At 61.5% G+C, this 19,816-nt stretch overlaps 1 protein-coding gene across 11 annotated transcripts in view; it reads right to left on the bottom strand.

Moving 5' to 3' along the window:
• Positions 1-18,648, bottom strand: part of MAST3 (microtubule associated serine/threonine kinase 3) — a 35,470-nt gene extending 16,822 nt beyond the window's left edge. Inside the window, exons 1-12 of one of the 11 annotated variants that reach the window (XM_070519456.1) lie at positions 18,572-18,645; positions 12,836-12,867; positions 10,692-10,781; positions 9,804-9,878; positions 3,052-3,140; positions 2,903-2,975; positions 2,165-2,243; positions 1,582-1,742; positions 1,318-1,393; positions 799-1,008; positions 618-719; positions 200-332 (exon numbers count right to left, since the gene is read on the bottom strand). In XM_070519456.1, coding sequence (XP_070375557.1) covers positions 200-332; positions 618-719; positions 799-1,008; positions 1,318-1,393; positions 1,582-1,742; positions 2,165-2,243; positions 2,903-2,975; positions 3,052-3,140; positions 9,804-9,878; positions 10,692-10,781; positions 12,836-12,867; positions 18,572-18,610 — 1,159 coding nt within the window. In that variant the 5' untranslated portion in view covers positions 18,611-18,645. Of the gene's footprint in view, positions 1-199; positions 333-617; positions 720-798; positions 1,009-1,317; positions 1,394-1,581; positions 1,743-2,164; positions 2,244-2,902; positions 2,976-3,051; positions 3,141-5,530; positions 5,824-9,803; positions 9,879-10,691; positions 10,782-11,069; positions 11,226-12,835; positions 12,868-18,571 lie in introns of those variants that run through there. The other 10 variants (XM_070519457.1, XM_070519459.1, XM_044773678.2 and 7 more) reach the window with 10 other exon arrangements.
• Between the last annotated feature and the right edge of the window lie 1,168 nt (positions 18,649-19,816).

The raw sequence follows: 19,816 nt of genomic DNA, 5'->3' as shown, positions 1-19,816 counted from the left end.
CCTGGGGACATCCCCACAATGGCCCGCAGGTGGCTGAGGGCCAGGCCGCAGAGTGCAGAGGACAGCATGGCGGCTCTGGAGTCGGATGTGCCTGGGCTGGAATCTTACCCCACCCTGGCCTCCCCTCGGTCCCCTCTCTCTGCCGCCCTGACCCAGCCTTCCCTGGTTCTCCTCTTTCCGCCACCCTGCCCCAGCTCACCCTCACAGGGGTCCTTTGCCAGGCCTAGCTGCCCGATGATGTACCGTGGCAGGTCTGTCTTGATGCCCTGGTCCTCGCGGGCCTGGCCCTCAGCAGCCTCCAGCAGGTGGTAAAACTCCTCAGGATCAAACTCCTGGGGGTGCAGAGGGGCACATCAGCCGGGCCTTGGTGCCACCTCAGGGCCTTTGCACATGCCATTCCCTCTGCCTGGAGCACCCTCACCAGGAGCTCCAACTTGTCCCCTGGGTCTCAGCTCCTAGTCCCTCCTCCAAGAAGCCTGCCCCAGCCTGGCGGCACCCTGTGTCCCTCTGAAAGTTCTATACGATGGGAACTGTCTCTCGTATCCCAGCAGAATCACTGAGGACCTGCTCTCAGCTCTGCCGCGACCCTGCACCCAGCCATGTGTGAAGAGACGCACCAGGCACTCGAGGAGCCTCGCCGGCCGCGAGATAATGATCAGCAGCTTCCGGACCAGCTGGACGATGAAGCCGACCTCCTCACTGTCCGAGCGCTCGTGAGCCTGGGGGCGGGCGGGTGGGGCGTCACCCACAGGCCCCACCCCGCCTACCCGGAGCCCCCAGCCCCGAGCCCCCACGCACGTCCTGCAGCAGCCTCTCCAGCTTCTCCTGCATCTCCAGGAAGTAGCGAGAGGTGACGAGTGCCTCGCGCGACTTGGCCAGGCAGTCGCGGGCCAGCTCGGTGATCTGGTGATGGATGAAGCCCAGGACGCCATCGGCCAGCGCCAGCCGGGCGCCAGGTGAGAAGGCTGCGAGGAAGTCCTGCAACCGGCCCTCCATCTGCGCCGTGGCCTGGGCGGGGGAGGGGACAGGCAGCCCGCGGTCACTGGACGGGCGGGGGGCGCAACATGCCCAGGTGGGGCGGGAGGGACAGCTGGGGAGAGACAGGATGTGATGCTGGGCCGAGGAGGTTGGAGGACTCAGGGAGCCACGTGCGCAGACGGTGGGGGGGCGTCTGAGACAAAAAGGCAGTGAAAGGCAGAAACGGACAGAACGATGGAGGCGGGACACAGCCAAGAAGAGAGAGCATGCCCGTCTGTCCCACAGAGAGGGACAGCAAGGTGGAGGGAGGAAGGCCAGCCCAGCGCTGGCGCGGCCCACCTTGGGGAACCTCTCCCGGTACACATGATTCATCATGACGATCTCGTTGTCGAAGGTCCCCGTCGTACGTCCCGGGCTGAAAGGGGGATGGTTGGCTTGTGACATGGGACGTAAAACCCAGCACAGGGGAGGGGGGCTGGGCCAGGGCTGAGGGCTAAGGGCCAGAGGACAGGCTCGGGCAGGGTCAGGGACAGAGTGGAGAAGGAGCCCCGGCATGGGTCCCAAAGCAACCCAGAAGGGCTGGGGCCAGAGGTCAAGGCCCACCTGAGGCTGCGGGAGCGGGGGCGCAGGCGGGGTGAGCAGTGGCCACCCTCCTCATCAGCCATACTCTCTGAGCTGCGGAAATGCTTGGACAGGAAGCACAGTTCATCTGCTGTCGGCTGGAAAGGAAGCTGGTGGAGGCGCTCCCGGGAGGATGAGCTCGACTAGCAGGAGGGGTGTCAGGGCCACAGTTAGTGCCACAGCCAGGACTCCAGGATCACCCCTCAATGCCCAGGCTGCCTGCAGGTCATCAGACAGTAACACTCTCCTGCCTGGCTCCTATGCATTCCTCAAAACCCCAGCTCTGATGCCCTTTCCTCCAGGAAGCCCTCCCTGCCTGCTCCCTTGGCAGACCTGCTCTGTCCAGGTCCTGATCCCACAGGCTGGAGATATCTGTGTATCCCAGGCTGGGGGCTCCTTGCGGCTGAGGCTAAGTCCTCTCAGGGACCTCCACATTGCCCAGAATGGGGCAGAGAGGGAGAAGCCAAGATGTGTGCTGACTAGACAATTATCAGATACTTTGGGAAAAAACAAACACACGCCCCTGCCACCTCGTGCCCGCCCACCAACTTGGGACTGTGGGTACCGAGACAGTGGAGCTGGGCGTGTTGGTTCCATAGCCAGAAGACGGGAGGGATGCGAGGGACCATCTTCTGCCGTCGGCCCTGGAGAGGACAGCCAGAAGAGCTGGAAGGAAGGCATGGTGCCCGCAGGGTGTGGGGACAAAGGGCGGACCCTGTGGCTGGCTGATTCTGGCCCCACTACAGGAAGGACCTTCTCCAAGGCCAAGAACAGGGATTCAGCGTGAGCAAGTCCACCACACGTTTCCTTCTCGTCCTTCCATGCCTCCTCCAGGAAGTCCTCCCTGACTCCAGCTGCCAGCGCATCCCTCGTCAAGGTTGTGACCTCTCTGAGCCTCGGCTGCTGAGGTACACGCTGGCTGCCCCACAGTCAGAGAACTCCCCAAGGGCCAAAGTCCAGCGTCCTGCCCCTCACCCCTCAGCAGAGGGCATGGCACACAGCAGGTGCTCAATAAATGTCGTTGAACGAATAAGTGACATTTAAATGCCCGGCACATAACAGATCCTCCACCAGCTCTTGTGAAGTGAATTAATGACTTTTAGTGAACCAGTGACTCTTACCCAGGCCATGCCCCCCGCCTCCTCCCCAAGGACACGTACAGACTGGCTGTCCACCGGGGATGTGGCTACAGAAGGCGCGCGGGGGGTGGGCGCCAGAGGGAGAGAGCACGCAGGGTGGGGCCGGGAGGGAGAAGGCGAGTGAGGAGGCAGGTCGGGCCACCGTGCAGGCCGCGACCACTCACCTCCGGGCGAAGGGGAAGCTGACAGCCGATACAGCCGAGAAGTTCCGAGGACTCTCCAGCGGGCTGCTGCCTGCTGAGGAAGTGGAGGGGAAACTGAGTCAGCGGAGCAGAGACAGGGCGCCACGCCACCCGCCTGCTTCAGCGCTCACCGGTGGGGACCGACAGAGGCGACAGGGGCCGGGAAAGGGTCGGCGAGGGCGTTCCTACCACCAGGCTCTTGCGGCTCCCGCTGCGGCAGCTGTAGGGGGAGGCAGTGACAAGGTCAGGAGGGCCCAGGCCCTGGGCTCAGAGGGCCGCGTGCTCAGGCCGGAGCACATATGTGGCTGTGGGGTGGGCCAAGCACCTGGCACGACCCGCCTCTCTGCTCCCCCGGACTTGTCCCCAGCCCCTGGCCCAGTCTTCAAGGCCCGTTATTAGGACCACTGCTCTTACTGCTCCCATCAGCGGCGGCACGAAGCGCTGCCAGCCCCCTGCTGGACGCTGACACGGCTGCAGGCTGTTCTGCTCTCCCTCTCAACCCCACACCTGTCCCCATGCGGGCTGCTACCAGGGGCACCAGCAAATAACGCAGAGGATGGAGAGGACTTCCGAGCCCACATGGGGCTTGGGCAGGCCCCCACTCCATTCCATGCCCCTTTCCCAGGGCCACTGACCCAATCTCTTGGCAACCTCCCTCCCCAAGATCCCCCTAAAATGCCAGCCTGACCCTTAACAACCCTGAAGTCGACATCCTTGACAGCTGGGTCCCGTCCTTCCTGTTCCAAACTCCTCCCACACATGTTCCTCCCTCGATCCCGGCTCTCTTTAGGCTGCCAGACCCCTGGCCCAGGCCACTCCCACCCTTCCCCAGCTTCTCCCACCTGCGCCCTGGCCCAGGCCCCGGCCCAGGCAGAGGGAAGTTAGGAGCACATTGTCCCCTCCCACCCCCCAGAGCCGTCGCCCAGCAACAGCTCCGCTTGCTCGACAAGTGCATCAGCCCACACGCCCCAGCCGCCAACGCAGCTCAGCCGCGGGAGACGGGGACCAGCTACGGGAGGGAAGCCAGAACCGCGGGCCTCACAGGGCCGGGAAGGCTGTCCCAGGCAGAAAGCACAGTGCAGGCCACGGCGTGGGAGGTACGGTCAGCTAACGACCCAGGCGACAAGGCGGCAGGGAGGAGGTTGTCCACGGCTCCATGTGCGGCTGCCTCACTGAGCCTCGGTTTCTCTACCTGATTCCCTTGTGAAGTGCTGGGAAGATTCGGCGAAACCCATACACAGCGCTCAGCTTCAGGCCTGGCACCCGGTACAGATGTTGACATCTTTCTCCCAACCAGGCTCACAGAGCCTGGCACGCACGGTGGGAGGGCAGGCAGTGCCTCCCAGTGAATGACATCCCGGCCATTTGCCAATCCCAACAAGCCCAGAGGTGGCAGACCAGCTGCACCCACTTCCCAGCCTGGGAAACTGAGACCACAGATGTCAACAGCCACAGGGACTGTCCTCTAGTCTGAGGTACAGAAGCAAAAGTGAAACCCACAGGTTCCTGCAAAACTTCCTGCCCACCCCCTACACACACCCGCCAGCCCTACATCCTCTCCCAGCCCGCACCCGACTCCTCGGCCCCAGGCTGCACCCACTGCATCATTTTCCACTTCCAGCTGCATTTAGGAAAAACACTTGGCCATCTCTCTTGCTTTCAGGAGGGGCCTTCTTGAAAACGACGAAATGTGAGATCTCAAAGGGGACCAGGCATGATCTGTTCACTTCCCAAGACTATTCACTGGGCCCTGCCTGGAGGAGGCCCAGGACCCTGAGAAGCTGCAGGGCCATTCAATAACCACTGGTGTGGTCAACAGAAAATGAGAACCTGACAAGAAAGAGGAGCCAGAGACCAGCTTCTGGCACCCAATTCCTGAGGTGTCCATGAGCCCTTTTAGCTCCCCAGGATCTGGGAGAAGAGTCTAAGCCCTGGACTGAGCACTCAAGGCCCTTCAGCAGCTGGTCCCACCACCCAGCCTTCGCCTGTGCTCCCCTCTGGGAATGCTCCAGGCCAGCACCGATGAGACACCCAAGCACAGAAAGGTTAAGAAACTACCTGAGGTCACACAGTCTGGCATGGCTGAGCTGGAATTTGAACCCAGATCCGGTAGAGCCCACAGCCCTTGCTTAGCCTCTCTGCTTTTCAGAAGGGGAAACTGAGACTCCAAGAGTCTTTGCTCTGGGTTAAACACCGGGATTTGTGCTCCTGACACCCACGTGCAGTCAGCCTTCTGCAACAAATATTTGCTTCTGAACCAACATTTCCGCTGACTGGGCCCCGGGGACAGAACAGCCTCAGTTTTTCCACAAAGCTCCTCCCCAGGTCTGTCCAGCCCCAGAGATCCAGGTTCGAATCCTGACTCAGTCCCAATTCCCCGCTGCCTCTGTCACCACCCCGACTGCGACTCCGACAGACAGACACCCCGGTCCGGGTAACGAGAGGCAAAAGGAGAGTGCCTGGGACCCCAGGGGATCCCTCGACCCCAGAGCGCGCTCCCCCTTCCCCTCCCGCCGCGCACAGTGGCCCTCGCCACGCCGCCGGGACGCACTTCTGGCAACTCGTGTCTGCTGGCCGGCCGCCGCGCCTCTGCCCGCGCGGGGCCCCTACCTCTTGGAGCGCTGCAGCAGCGCGCCCTTGGCCAGGCGGCTCCGGTGGCCGGGCGCCGCCACTGCCGTCCAGTAACTGGGGTCGGACATCCTGCTTCCCTTTGTGCCGCCGCCGCCGCCCGAGGCCCGGGAGGCGCGGGGGCGCAGCCGGCGGCGGCGGGGCGCGAACCCCCGCAGCGGGACCGGCCCGGGAGCCCGGCGGAACGGGGCGGGGGGGGGCGCCGCCGGGCCGGGGTCGCGGCGAGGAGGAAACGCGCGCCCGGGGCGCCGCCGGGAACCCCGCCCAGGCGCGCGCGGGGGCGGGGCCTGGCGAGCGACGCGGAAGCTAGGCCACCCGACCCGCGCGGGCGGGGGGCGGGGCGTCTCCAGGGCCGCGGGCGGGGGGCGGGGCGTCTCCAGGGCCGCGGGCGGGGGCGGAGCGTCGCCAGGGCCGCGGGCGGGGGGCGGGGCGTCGCCAGGGCCGCGGGCGGGGGGCGGGGCGGGGCGGGGCGGCAGCTCCGCGAGGTTGGGCTGCGGAACTCGGCTCGCGTCCCTCCCGAGGTAAATCCGATTACGCCCCTCTCTCCCCCATGGCGCTGACCCCTTCTGAGGGCGGCACTCAAAACCCATCCAGCGGCCGGCTCGGCTCACGCCACCGCACCCGCTCCTTGGAATGCCCTTCCTGCCTCGCAAAGTCCAGCGTCGCCTCCTCCAGGAAGTTTCTCCGGTGTCCGGCTCTGTCTTCCCTACAATGGGGCTCCTCGGGGTCCCAGCATCTCCTAGCACTGGCCTGGCACAGAGGGCGCGTTTAGCACGCTGAGTCGGGGCATCTGACACGCGTCCCCTGTCTGTGTGACGGGAAAGGCCATCACCCTGGCTGTAGTCAGGAGTCAGACGCCTGATTTCACTTCTCAAGCCTCAGTCTTCCTCACTGCAAAATGGGAGGAGACCGGGGCCGACCCGAGTTAGATGTGGGGCGGCGCTGCCAACAGTGCCTGTCAACAGTGGGCTAACAGTGTTAGCACCAGGCTGAGTGCCGGGCCCGTTTCCCCACCTACACGGGGCGCTTTGTGCAAACGGAGCAGAATCGGAGGGGCAGACGGGGCCCGGGACAGGGCCGGCGCGGCAGTGCTCACTCTCGGAGGAGGACGGCCTCACACGGGGGGCAGTGAACGAACGCTCCCCCTTCTCACGACAGTTCCAGCAAGGCAGGGACGGAGTCGCCCTGAGAGCGGCCCCTTCACAGGCCACGTGACACTTCGGGAACAGGCCCAGGACTGACGCTGGAGCCCAGACCCCGAATCTGAGAAGAGGCGACTGAGGCACGAGCAGGTGCTGCCACCCAGTGTGTAGCCCTGCCCTGCCCATCCCTCCTCCACCCATTTTGCTTCTCGAGACTCTTGCAGACTCCCCACCCTGTCCCCTCCACGCCCACTGCCACCCTCAGGTGCCCCATCCTGTGGCCCAGACACCTGATGTCTTCCCAGGAATGCTCTCCAGGTGCCCCAGACTGGGGCCCAAGTGCTCACATTTGGCCATTCATTCACTCAGTAGACACAGATTGAGTACCTACTGTGTGCCTGCCCTTGTGCTGAACCCTGGGGACCCAGTGGGAACCAGGTCACCAATAATCTCTGCCCTCAGGGGCCCCCAGTCTGGTGGGGGAGGCAGAAAGTAAACAGAAAACAAGTAAATGAGCAAGTTAATTTCAAACACTCAAATCAAGGAAGGAAAAGAACAGGGTAACACTGGCAGAGATGACGCCAGCCAGGAGGCCTCTCTGAGGAGGTGACACTGCAGCCAGCCCAGATGCTGAGAAGGAAAAGGAGCCAGCCATGGAGGAGTGTCCCAGGCACAGCTTGTGCAAAGGCCCTGAGGCAGCTCTGAGGGGAAGATGCCAGGAGGACTGAGCATGCAGGCCTCGGGGGCTGCCGGGAGGAGCGCAGTGTTACCGTAGGAGCAATGTGGAGCCAGAGCCAGAGGATGTGGGAGCAGGGGAGGAGTGTGACCTGGCCTATGTCCCTAAACCCATGTCCACATCTGACACGGGGAACAGGAGCTGTCAGGGGCAGGAGTGGAGGTGGCAGGAGGCTATCGAGGGGCTCCAACAGGGTCTGGGACGGGGAAGCTGGGCCTGGACCAGGGCGGGGCTGTGGAGGAAAGTGAGCGGATCCTAGACTTGTTTTGAGGCCAAGGGACAGGCCCTGCTTAGGGGTCAGGTGTGGACATGAGGATGGGAGCGGTCACCTGTGACCCTCATGTGTCCAGCTTGAGCCACATGCAGGCGACACAGCCTCCCGTGAGGGAGGAATTCAAGGTCCCGCAGGTCTGGGGACCCGAGTCGGGAGGAAGCCGCGATCCTGTGTCACCATTTGCTTACGTGCTCTGCCCACGAGCTCCTGTGCGGGGACACTTCTGCACACAGTGGGCAGAGGAGCGGCCGCACTCATCCCCGGCGGCCCCGCCCCGCGCCGCGCCCCCAGCAGCGCCCCTCCCACGCCCACCTGGCGTCAGGCTCCTCCCCTGCACAACCTGGCTGCCGGCCGGCCGGCAAAGGCCTCCCGCGAAAGCCGCGCCGCCGGCCTCTGGCCCCGCCCACTGGCCGCCCCGTCCCGCCCTGCCCTGCTCACAGCCCCTCCGCGGCTCCTCACTGCCGTGACAGCCAAACTGCGCTCTGGGTGAACCCCCGTCCAGGGCCCCGTCCTGACCGCCTGTGACGCGGGCTTTGCCTCGCTCTGCTTGTGCTGGTGACTGTGTAAACGGAAAAGCCCCACTGGGTGTACAGACCCCCACCCCTGGCCGCAGCCCTTCCTGCCTGCCCGTGGGCCGTGCATGCCCCTCCCAGCCCCATACCCTGTGTGGCTCCCAGGGCCCTCAGTAGAAAATCCAAATTCTTCCTGCCCTTGGCGTGGAAGGCCCTGGAGGCAACACTCCTCTGGCAATGCTATTCCTGCCTGGAACAGCCTCTTTGTCGCTCCCTCCTCCATGTGGGCCCAACTGACGACCTTCTTCAACTTCCACCACCACCACTGGTAGCGCCCTCCCAGCTGCTTCCCATTTGTCCATACCACAAGCATTAACTGGGCACCTGCTGCATACCAGGCCCTGAATGAGGATATAGGATGACCAGGACAGATCCAGGTCTGGCCCTCAAAGGGTGAGAAACCTCTGGCGAAGGAAAACAAACCAATAATCACACAAGAAAATGTGGAACTAACACCCTGGATGGGGTCCAGATGAAGGAAGTGGAGGGTAATGGATGTCACTGGGGCCTGGAGGACCCTCAAAGGGGCTTGGTGGTCAGGGAAGGCTTCCTATCTGAGGACTTGATGGAAACTTGACAAACGAAGAAAGGAGGCAATGGATCTCTGAGCAGAGGGGACAGCAAGTGCAAAGGCCCTGAGGCCAAATCAGCTTGCATTCCAGCAGCGCAGGAAGCACAGGGCTAGAGCAAAATGAGCGATGGGGAGATAGATGAGGAGGAGGCAGGGGGGTCACAAGGGCCAGAACAAGGGGGCTGGACCCACAGGGCCTGACCCACAGGTCCTTGGAGGCTGGGGGACAAGTGTAGGCTTATTCCTCAGGAGTTTACAGCAGGTGGGGGAGGGGCCCATTTCTTTGCCTCGGCCAAGGTGATGTGGCTCTGCTGCCCCCTTGTGGCAAGTGAGGTGGCCCAGAGGCCTCTGTTAGAGCCCCAAACACTCAAACCCCCATTTCCTACTGGTAAAACAACTGGCTCAGCCACTCTCGCCAGGCCCCTCCCCTCATCCTGTTCTCCCCTGGGGTTGAAGCCAAGGACCCAGAGTTAGATCTGGCCTGACACTCTCTCCCAGGGTCTCCCTGGACAACACACTGAGGTCCCGTGGCTCAGTTTCCTCCTCTGCTACATGGAGGCGACAGCAGGCCCTGCCTCCTGTTGGACACCCGGACCTGGTCCAGCCCCCACCATCTCCTACCCAGATGTTGCCCTAGCTACCTCCCTGCCTCTGCCAGCTCCGTTCCTGTCCCTTGTCCTCAGCAGACCTTTCTTCCCCCGAGGCAGCCACAGAGCATTGAAAAACCTCAGTCCTCCCTCAGGACCTTTGCACATGCAGTTCCCTCTGTCCAGTACCTCTCTTCCCATAGCTCTGACCAGGCCTTGGCTCAACCATCACCTCCCCAAAGAGGTCCCTGTCGCCTGTACCTTGTTTGTCTGTTGACCTGTTCATTGCCCACTTCCTGAGAGCTGACTGAGAGCCCATGTTGATCTTGTTCATAGCTATGCCCGTAGCACCTGGCACATAGTAGGTGCCTACCTGATGAAGGTATCTGCCTCTTGCCCAGCACCCAGTGTGGGCTCCAAATTGTTCTCTCTTCTCCCCATTAAAGGCCTGTAGGAAGAGACTGAGCAGCTCATTCATACTAAGGTGTAAACGATTGATGGGCCATCAAATTCTAGAGGTCACTGACCCATGGACCTGTCCCTTCCCTGAACTTTTACCCAAGCTGTGCGAGAAGCCCATGATATTCCCCCCTGTGGCTTGCCAGTCACAGAGGGTGGCTCAAACCCTCAAGAGACTCTGGTGGCCAAGCTGGCCCTGATGCTTGGCCCCCAAACGTGCTGATCCAGGAGAAGTGGCACCTCCTTTCAGAGTCTCAGTTTCCTGGGAAATGGGGAGGAAGGATGCCTTCCTCCCAGGGTTTCAGAAGGGACAGAAGGCACTGGGTACACAGCTGGCGCTCAGTCAAGCTGGGTCTTCTCTCCCTGCACCACAGTGCCTGGTTAGGCTCAGTGCGCGGAGGCCTAGGGCGGACTCAGCCTGGCGGGGGGGGGGGGGGGGTACATTCAGAGGGAGGCACCCCTGAGGTCACAGCGGGCGGGCGGCCGGCTGACTGGCAGGGAGAGCCCCAGCAGGCTGGGAACCCAGCACCTGGCTCGGGGAAGTCCTTGGGCAGGGGCTCAAGTTCTGGCCTCACCGTGGCCCCGTCAGATGCGAGCCCTGCTGGTTACACCTGAACATGGGGCTTCTCCATCATGGCCCTACTGTGGACGGCAGTGCCACTTTAAAGAGGGGTAAACTGAGGCCCAGAGAGGCGCTGTCACCAGCCCACAGTACCTTGGGGGTGGAGCGGGGTCTGGGCACCTTCCAAGGCTCTGGAGTGCCAGGGCGACGTCGGTGCCCGCCCCGGGTGCTGTCACTTACCTCCAGGGGTGCAGGCCCAGCGAGGGGCTGCAGGGGCTGCAGGGGCTGCTGAGGCTCAGCAGGGATGGGCTCTGGCTGCTCGGGGACAGACTGCAAAGAAAGAGGCCGAGGACTGTGAACCTGGCAGCGGTCCCCGCATGTGGCCGAATCTGGAGACTGGACCAGGGCTGCGGTTCCCTCTGGAAGAAGGGGCCCAAGGCCCAGGATTCTGGGTCTCGCGCAGGCCTCGAGGGCGGGGCCAGACCGATGATCCAGGAGGGCTCCCCGGAGGCGGCGGTGCGACTCTGGGCCACTTGAACAGAGACGCGGGGGTAGGGTGGCTGTCGGCCTGCGCCTCTTTCCCCCCACTCGCCCCATCGTCCATGGCCAAGCACTCACTCGAGGGTCAGCGCCGGGATGTGCAGCTTGTCCCTGCGGGACTTCATGCCGAGGCCGGGGCCGTGTCTACGCGGCTGAGTACTGACGCCCCCAAGCCCGGAACGTGGCGCGATCGGACAGAGGGACAAACGCGGACGCGGGGCCAGCACGCAGGGCGGGGCGGCGCGGGGGCTGGGCCGCCGGGGGCGCGGGGGGCGGGCTCTCCCCGGCTCGGGGCGGGGCTCTGAACCCCGCACCTGCGCAGGCCCGGCCGGCAGGAGGGGTCGGCGGCGGGAGGCTGGAGCCGCGGGGTCAGCCTCTTGCAGGGAGGGCCGCCGAAGCTGCTGCGCCCCGGCCCCCAGAGCCCCCGACCCCGGCCACGCCCCCGGCCTCCCAGAGGGGCACCGCCCTCCCTCCACCCGGTCTGGCCGCCCCGAAGATCCGGGTGGCTGTGTCTTCCTTGAGCCCCCTGGGGGACGCAGTCAAGCACGGGCGGGGGGCCGGAAGCAGACGGCCCTCAGGGAGTTCTGTCCCCGCGCTGCCCGGCCGGGACTTTGCCCTACGACCGATTCCCCGCCCCCCGCCTGGGCAAAGGCCACGGACAGCGCCCGCCCCCTGGGCATCGTCCGAGCCCCGCCCCGCCCTCAGGCTCCGCCCTGCCAGCTGCACTACCCACTGTCCAACAACGGAAGATGGTTTGGGCTTGGGGGCCACTCTGACCCCATCTCCACCATCGGATTTCAAACTCTCATCTGAGGACCTCCCCCTTCTCCTCTCCCTCGCCTCGCCTGTGTTTATTTCACTCCAGCCACCCCTGTCTCCATGCTGGTCTTCCAAGGCCAAGCTGGTTTTCACCTCAGGACCTTTGCCCATGCTGTTCCCTCTGCCTGGAATGCCGTGCCCCGACTCACCCCAGACTTTCCCCCCTGGCCTCCTCCTCCTCTTCCAGATCTCAAATGTCACCTCCTCCATGGGCCCCACATCTTCAGGGTTAAAGCCACCTCCCAGCCCGCTGTCTGTCTCTCTCCACTTTCTTCCCCGAGTCATATTGCTTCACCATCACTGCCCCGAGAGCACGGCCCGGTGGCAGGCTCCTGCACTGACTTTTCTCCGTGTGCTCTGTGCCTGGAACAGGGCCCGGCACACAGAAGGAAGGCGCTCAGAAAAAGTCTGTTGAGTGACTGTACTGAGGGGCAAGAGAATTCCCACCCCAACTCAGGCAACGGCAGCCCCCAAAGAGGGGGTGTGGGCACTGACACCTCAGAGCACCAGCAGAGGCGAGCCCGCCCCCACCCTGGAGCTCTGGCTGCCTGCTGGGACCCGGGGAAGTCTTCAAACAAAATGTCCTTGGAGCTTTTGCGATCCAAAAATGCCAACCTACAGGAATGCAAACGTGACCCTGAAGGATATGATTTTCTACCCGTGTTCCCTGAAAGAGAGTGAGCTCCCCATCATAGGAGGCATGCAAGCTGGTTCCAGGGTACCTGGCTGGAATTCTATGGTCTGGACTCTGGATGCCAGACATGTTTCTCCCTTCCAAGCTGGGTGCCCTGTGATGCAACTCCTTGGCACCTCAGTCTCCTCATTTGTAAACCGGCATGGGCCACCCAGCCTGCAGGGAGGGCCAAGGGAGGCACAGTGAAACGCTTTGCAAACACCAGGGGCAGGATTGAGGGGAGAAGCTTTGTTGTAATTCTTAAATAAATTCACAATTCAGAGGGCTGCTGGAATATCTGTTCCCAGGACCACCGGTCCCCACCTGGCCCACCAGCCCCAGGTGAACTCACCCACGTCCGCGGCGAGGCAGGCTCAGCTCCTTCTGAAATGAGAGGAAAACAGGGGTCATTCCCAAGGAGACAAGCCCTTCACATCCCAGGCCCTCCATCTACCTGCTGTGCCCCCGAGAGGGCCCCTTGATCACCCTGTTCCAAGTCAATACCTTCTTTCTGCATGCCCAACAGACTGGGCTCAGCCCTGCCTCAGGACCTTTGCACCAGCTGTGTCCTCTGCCAGGACTGCCTTCTCTCAACTCCAGTGCTAGTTATTGCAGCTCATCCCTCAGGTCTCAACTGAAGCACCCCTTCATCTTGGAAGCCCCCCAGACTCCCAATCTACCTCCCTACTTGCTCCCACCCTACTTGCATTAAAATGACTTCATTATTTAAAATAACAAATTAGGGCCAGCCTGGCAGTGTCGTGCTTAAGTTCATGTGCTTGCTTCAGTGGCCTGGGGTTTGGGGATTCGGATCCCGGGCATGGACCTACACACCGCTCATCAAGCCACGCTGTGGTGGCATCCCACATACAAAATAGACGAAGACTGGCACAGATGTCAGCTCAGCAACGATCTTCCTCACAAAAAAACCCAAAAAAACAAAAAAACCAAATTAGGTATATTTGTGAAGAAGTGTCAGTCGTGGCTAAATACTAATAAGCGGCTGAGGAAAGGGAGCTTCCCGAGTCCTCCTCACCCTGCCCTCTCCCGGGTCTGAAAGCCATCCCCCCCAACCCTCGGCAGAACCCGTGCAAGTGTGCGTCCTGGGCACAGGTGGGGTGTGGGGGCGCTGACTGGCCACTCCCAACTGAAGACTCTTTTAGCGCTCAGCAAGCTGACCTTCATGAACTCTGGGTGCCCTCACCACATACAGGGCAGAAAGCCCTGTGCTTGGGGTCCACTGTGACCCCAGAGTCCCCTCTCAAATTTGGCTTGCCAAGAGGGTTTCTAAATTCTCAAAAGGCTGTGCAGTACAAGGTTAGACTCTGAGGACACTCAGACGTGGGTGCAGATCTATTATCTGTTTCTTCCCGGCTGCGGGAACTTGAGCAGGTGATTGCGGCTCCCTGCGCCTCCCTGCGCCCATCTGTAACTTGGAGATAACATAAGGAGGGTTACGGAGTAACAATGAGCAGCCGTTATTACTGCTATTGTTGTGTGTTGTTTTGGGGTTGCTGTGGAGCTCAGCAAGGGCCTACGCGGACGATCATAACACTTGGTAAACTTTACTCACGTTTACTGAGCCGCCTGCTACCCACCGGGAGCAGCAGGCGGTTTACCGGCGGGGACCCTGAGGGCGCCCACGTCTCTGGGCGGCGGCAGGGCTGGGACCCGGGTCTCCGGACAGCACCCCGCCCCACGCGCCGAGGCGGGCGCGTCCAGGACACAGGACTATTTTTACCTCGGTGGGCTCCGGGTTGCCCACATCCAGAGCTGGGCGTTCGCCATGGCAACCAGTGACGTCAGCGGCCCCCGCAGCCAAGTGGAGGGGGCCGGAAGGTGCTGGGCGCGGGACGACGGGGCTGGGAGAGGTTGACAGGGTCTCCCCCACCACACACGCACCCGCCGCCGCACCCGCCCCCCGCTGGGGAAGAGGAGGGTCCGCGGGGTAGAGCATCGCCCTGAGGCCTGACCCCAACTACCTTGAGCTCAGAAAACCGAGACATTCAAGATGCGAGGAGGCTGACCTGCCACCCTGAGGTCTCCCTGTCTGCTTGAATACCGCTGGGGACGGAGAGCTCACTATCACTCAGGGCAAGCGGTCATAGACCCAGGAACCACCATCACCACCGTTAGGGTCTCCTTCTGCTCCCTCCAATTGTTATGAGGTCTTATGCCAGCCTCCCCCACCCCCACTAACTCGTGAACCAGTGAGGAGCTGGGATCTGAACCCAGGAGTACCAGCTGCACACAACCCCTCTCCCCCATCCCAGCCATTTCCTTCCAAAGTCCCGACGGTCCTGGGTTCCCAGAGCGGCTCCCTCCCATCTGGGCTGTGTGACCCCTGCCAAGCGACTTCATCCCTCTGTGCCTCAGTTTCCTCATTTGGAAAACAGCCCAGTTACATAGGGGCCTGGATGGAATCAAGCAGCAAGCTCAGGGCCTGGTGCTGGGGGAGGCTTCGGTCAATTGGAGCCAAGACAATGATTTAGTGAGGTTAAGAATAGCCACCAATTTATCCGCAAATTTTAATTTGCTCTCAAAATACAAAAATATGTGAAGTGGCAGTGAGGAAGGTCGGCAGCGCAGGCAAAGACTCCGGGAAGCTGAGCCCACGCGGAACTCTCCCGGCCCCGCCCCCGGCCCTCCGCTCCTCGCGCCATCTGCTGCCGCCCTCAGCCCCTCTTCGCCGGCTGTTCCCTGTGAAATGGCTCCCGCCTAGAGGAGGGGGGCGGGCCTGCAGCCCCTGGAGCCGCCCTTTACAGAGCATATTTACGGCATCCTCCTCTGTGCTGGGCTGGCTGGGCGATGCTGCCCCCTGGCCAGAGGCCTCGGCTCCATCCAGAGGAACCCCCAGTCTGGAGGAGACAGAGCAGGGCATGTACACCTCCATACCGGAGACATTAGGGGAGACCCAGAGGGAGAGTAGGGGCTGGAGTGGGTGGGAGCCAAGAGGCTTCCTGGAGAGGGGCTCAGGGTGGGCCAGCAGGCCAGTGGGAAACTGTAGAGTGGAGGTGGGGCTCAGCCCGGTGGACAGCAAGCCCTATGGGACGTCAGCACCTGGAGTGAAGGGAGAGAGAAGCCAGCAGGGACCACCTCACACCAGCCGGAGGGCTTCCTGGAGGAGGAGACTAAATGGAACTGGGCCATGAGGATGCAGAATGGAGGCTCCAGGAGCCTCCAGAGCAGCAGCGGAGACAAAGTCCAGACGCAGGCCCTGGGCGCCTTCTCCGCCCCTGGATGCTGTGTTTGGGGATCTGGTGTTTTAAAATTCTGTCATTTGTGAAGCAAAGGTCCAAGTGGGAGATGATGAAAATAATGATAAAACAATAATAATAGTAGTCGTAGTAATAACTGTTCAAGTTAAGTGGCGCCTGAAATGCTACACAGAAGCCTGAGCTTAACCCAAACCAGGAAGGACCCATCTCCACCTCTTCCCCTGACCCACGGCCAACGCAAACTGGCCAGGCCAGGTCTGCTTGCCGACCTTCCAGCACACAGCCAGCCCCAGGCCCTACACTGCCACAATCTGATTGGCCAGGATACCGGGCTATCAGCACCTGGCTTGAGTCCCCTAGCTTCCTCAGGCTATTATGAATTGACTCTCTGACCCTTGGCAAGAATCAGCCTCCAGGAAATCTGGTTGGCTCTGCCCAGCAGGCTACCCCCGATTGGCTCAGGTGCACCCGGGCCATCCACAGGGCTCCAGCTAAGGGAGTGTGTGGCTGATGCCCCAAACGGAGGCCCTCAACATCTTTGCAACCTCAGATTGGTTAGAATCCCAGCTCTCTGACTTCCTGGCTGTTACTCTCCCTCTCAGCCTCACTTTCCTTCTCCCTGATCTCCCCAGCTGTTAGGAGAATTAAATGCATGCACAGTGCTTACATTTGCAGGTGTCCGTTACTGCGAGCTGTTACTTATACTCCTATTTTTAAAATTATTTTCACTGTCTCCTACTTGGTCCTTTACTCCAGGTGCCTCCTGGCTTCTGGTCTCCCTTTTTGCCTACCCCCACACACACTCTGGCTCCAGAGGAGTCTTTCAAAGTCCTCAGATCTGGGCACGTCCTCCCCTGCTCCAACACCTTCCGTAGTTCCCAATCACCCTGGGGAGAAAATCTAACCTCTTCAAAATCAGCGCTGGAAGCCCAGGGAGCAGACAGCCCCCTCTCACAGCCCCGGCTCTAGCGCTAAGAAATGAGTTCTAGTTTCCCCATGCAGCACACACGGTTGCAGCCTCTGCACCCCTGCGTGAGCTGTGCCCGCAGCCCAGGATGCGCTCACCCATCTGGGCAATCCCTACTCATCCCTCTGCCCCCTGGTTGGAGGCCTGCCAGCACAGGATGGCTCTGGAGGGGGAGCCGGATCTGCCTGGGTTGGAATCCCTACTCTGTCACCTACATGCTCTGAACACCTGGACAGTGGCCACGCTTCTTTGAGCCTCAGTTTCCCCCTTTGTAACGTGAGACTCGTCATCAGGGAATGGGCTCCTCCTGCCCATGGAACAGGCCCCCACTTCCTGACGTCAGCGGCGCCCCCATTCGCCTACCCGCAGGCGGTTTCTCTATTTTAAGAGGCCGAGGGCGGGGCTCGAGTCTAACTGGGGCTCAAGGCGGAGCCTGTCCCCCCACAACACCCCTCTGCTCACCAGTCCTGCCCCACCCCCTCCTCTACGCCCAGGCCCCACACTCCTGTCTCTGGCCTCACTCCCTCCCCTTCCGCGCCGCCCCCTGCCACGCTTGGGGGGAGTCTCTGCCCTGCAACTCTCCCCGCACCCTGCCTGACCCCCCACCACGGGACTCCCCATCCCCTTCGGCGAGTTCGCCGTCCCTCAGCCCTGGTTCCAGGCCCGCCTTCCCCCTCCCTACCAGCCCCGGCGCCCCGACCGCTTGCTCCGTCCTTTCTAGGTTTTAGCTTCCCTCAGCCTCTTTCATTTCCCCGTACCCACCCCCGGCCCCCAGCCGCGGCGGCCTCCTCTGCCCCAAGGCCGCCCAGCAGCACCTGGTTCAGGCGCCTTCTCCAGGTGCGCCCGAGCGTCCCGCACGGCAGCCCGCCGCTCCGCAGGCGCACGCTGCTCGAGCGCTGTCTGTCCCAGCAGGCTGGGAGTCCAGGAGGACGGTTCCAGAGGGCGAGCCCCTCGCGGCCTCTCCAGGGCCAGGCACGCAGCAGGCACGCGCTGAATGTTTGTTGGGTAAATGAGGAATCCCAGGTTCCCCACCTGCAACCTGGTGGCTTCTTAAGGGTTGGTCTAAGCCCCAGAGGGAAACGGCTAGATCTTCTTAATTTCCATTTTATAGATGGGGAAAATGAGGCCCAGAGAGGTCAAAGGAGTTGTCGCCGGGGTCCCATGGCCCCTGCGTGGGTTGGAACGTCGCCCTGACACCCATGTTCTCACCTCCTGGTGACGCAGCCTCCCGAACACAAATCCAGGTCAGAAAGGAGGGCCCTAATGGCACATGGGGAAACTGAGAAGCAAGGGCCTCCCGCCGTGCCCCCCTACCCAGGATACACAGCCCGCTGGCACTGGCTTGTGCGCCAGAGAGCTGATTAAGGGCGCCGGGTCGAATCCCTGCTGGGCGATCTCGGGTTTGTGACTTTCCCAGACTGGAACCTCAGTTTCCTTATCTGACAAATGGGCGCCTGGACAGCCCCAACCTCCCCGGCTCGCAGTAGCGGTGAACTGAGGCCGGGTGCAGGGGCTCAGCGAAGGCACGCGGCAGCTATTAACACACATTAATGCGAATTAACCTATCAGTAGTAATAGGACTAATACAACGATGAACATATGGTGAGCGCTCACAGGCTGCCGTTGCTCCTATATTATTAGAGCAGCTGGTGGGGAGCGCCGAAACTCTCAGTGCCCCCCTCACGTGCTAGCGCTTGAAGCCTCAGTTTCCCCATACGTCAAATAGGGCATACCCCGTTCCCACCAGGCAAAAAGCACTTCGAGAAGCGGGTGGGCAGAGGGAGCAGCCCGGGCGCGCCCCGCCCCCTGCCTCAGTTTCCCCGGGCAAGCCGAAGCCCCGCCCCCGACACCCAGACCAAGTCCAGCCGGCCATGCCCTCCGGCCGCCCGCGCAGGGGCCTCACCTGAAGCCCGCGGCGCCGCAGGAGGCTCGGCTCGTCCATGGCCCGTTGGTCCGCGCCGCCCGGCCCGCCCCCGGCCCCGCCCCAGCCGCCCAGGCCCCGCCCCCCCCGCGCCATTGGCTAAGCCGGTCAGCTGACGCAGCCTGACCCCGCCCCTCCCGGGAGCCGGCTCGGAAGAGCCCCGCCCCATTGGGCCAGCCAGCCCCGCCCTTCCAGGCCCCGCCCCCCAGCCCAGAAGTAAACACTTTCCAAAGAACCCCACTCGAAGGAAGGGAGCGTTATCATGCCCGTTTTGCTGATGAGGAAACTGAGGCTCAGAGAAGTTAATCAGCTGTGCCCAGGGCACAAAACACTCACTTCGCAGCCAAATATAGGAGGGCCCACAAAAAATCAGTAATTAAGATATATAATATTTTAATATGATAGTTTAAAGAATCAAACCTAATGCAAAAATGCATAATGAACTAAACAGCAAAATTTTAAATAAAGACAAGCTCAGACTCTGCCCTTGCATGAGCCCGCCTCACCCTAATCCTGGCCCTAGTCCCAATAAAACTTTATTTACAAGAACAGGTGGCCACTGTAGTTGCCAGTTTCTGTTTCGAGGATGACCGCCTTGGCCGAGTGTCCCTGAGCACCTGGCTGAGTGCCCCGGGAGGACCAGCTTTCACAGGCATCGATGGTAATTGTTCAGTCCCGCTTTGCAGAAGGGAAACCGAGGCTGAAAAAGCCCAAAGTCCCAAGACAGCACCCATGTTCTCTGTTTCCTGGGACTCCCACAGTCCTGCAGCTGCAGGTTCCCCTGCTACTCCACTCTTCAACCTGGACATTAGGGTGTGTTGTCAGGCTGCAGGGGACCCTCAGGAGGGTCACCGGCCAGTCGCCTGTGAGGTGCTGTATAATCCCATTAGGTGACAGTGGCCAGACTGAGCACTTAAAACCGCAGAACTCCCTGGCAAAGCTTGTTTTTCTCATACATGTTTTTAAATTGACATATAATTCACATACCATAAAATTCACCTTTTTAAAGTATACGATTCAGTGGTTTTTAAGCATAGTCACAGAGTTGTGCAGTCGACGTCACTATCTAATTCCAGAACATTTTCATCACCTCCAGAGGACACGCTGTTCCAATGAGCAGTCACTTTTCAATCCCCCTCCCCAGGCTCCTCGTCACCTCGGATCTGCTTTCTGTCTCCGTGGATTTGCCTGTCCCTGACGTTTCACATAGATGGAATCATACACTAC

Source organism: Equus asinus, chromosome 10, assembly GCF_041296235.1.
Source record: "Equus asinus isolate D_3611 breed Donkey chromosome 10, EquAss-T2T_v2, whole genome shotgun sequence".
Lineage (NCBI taxonomy): Eukaryota > Metazoa > Chordata > Mammalia > Perissodactyla > Equidae > Equus > Equus asinus.
Note: the sequence above shows the minus strand (reverse complement) of the source record. Positions and strands in the feature narration are given on the sequence as shown.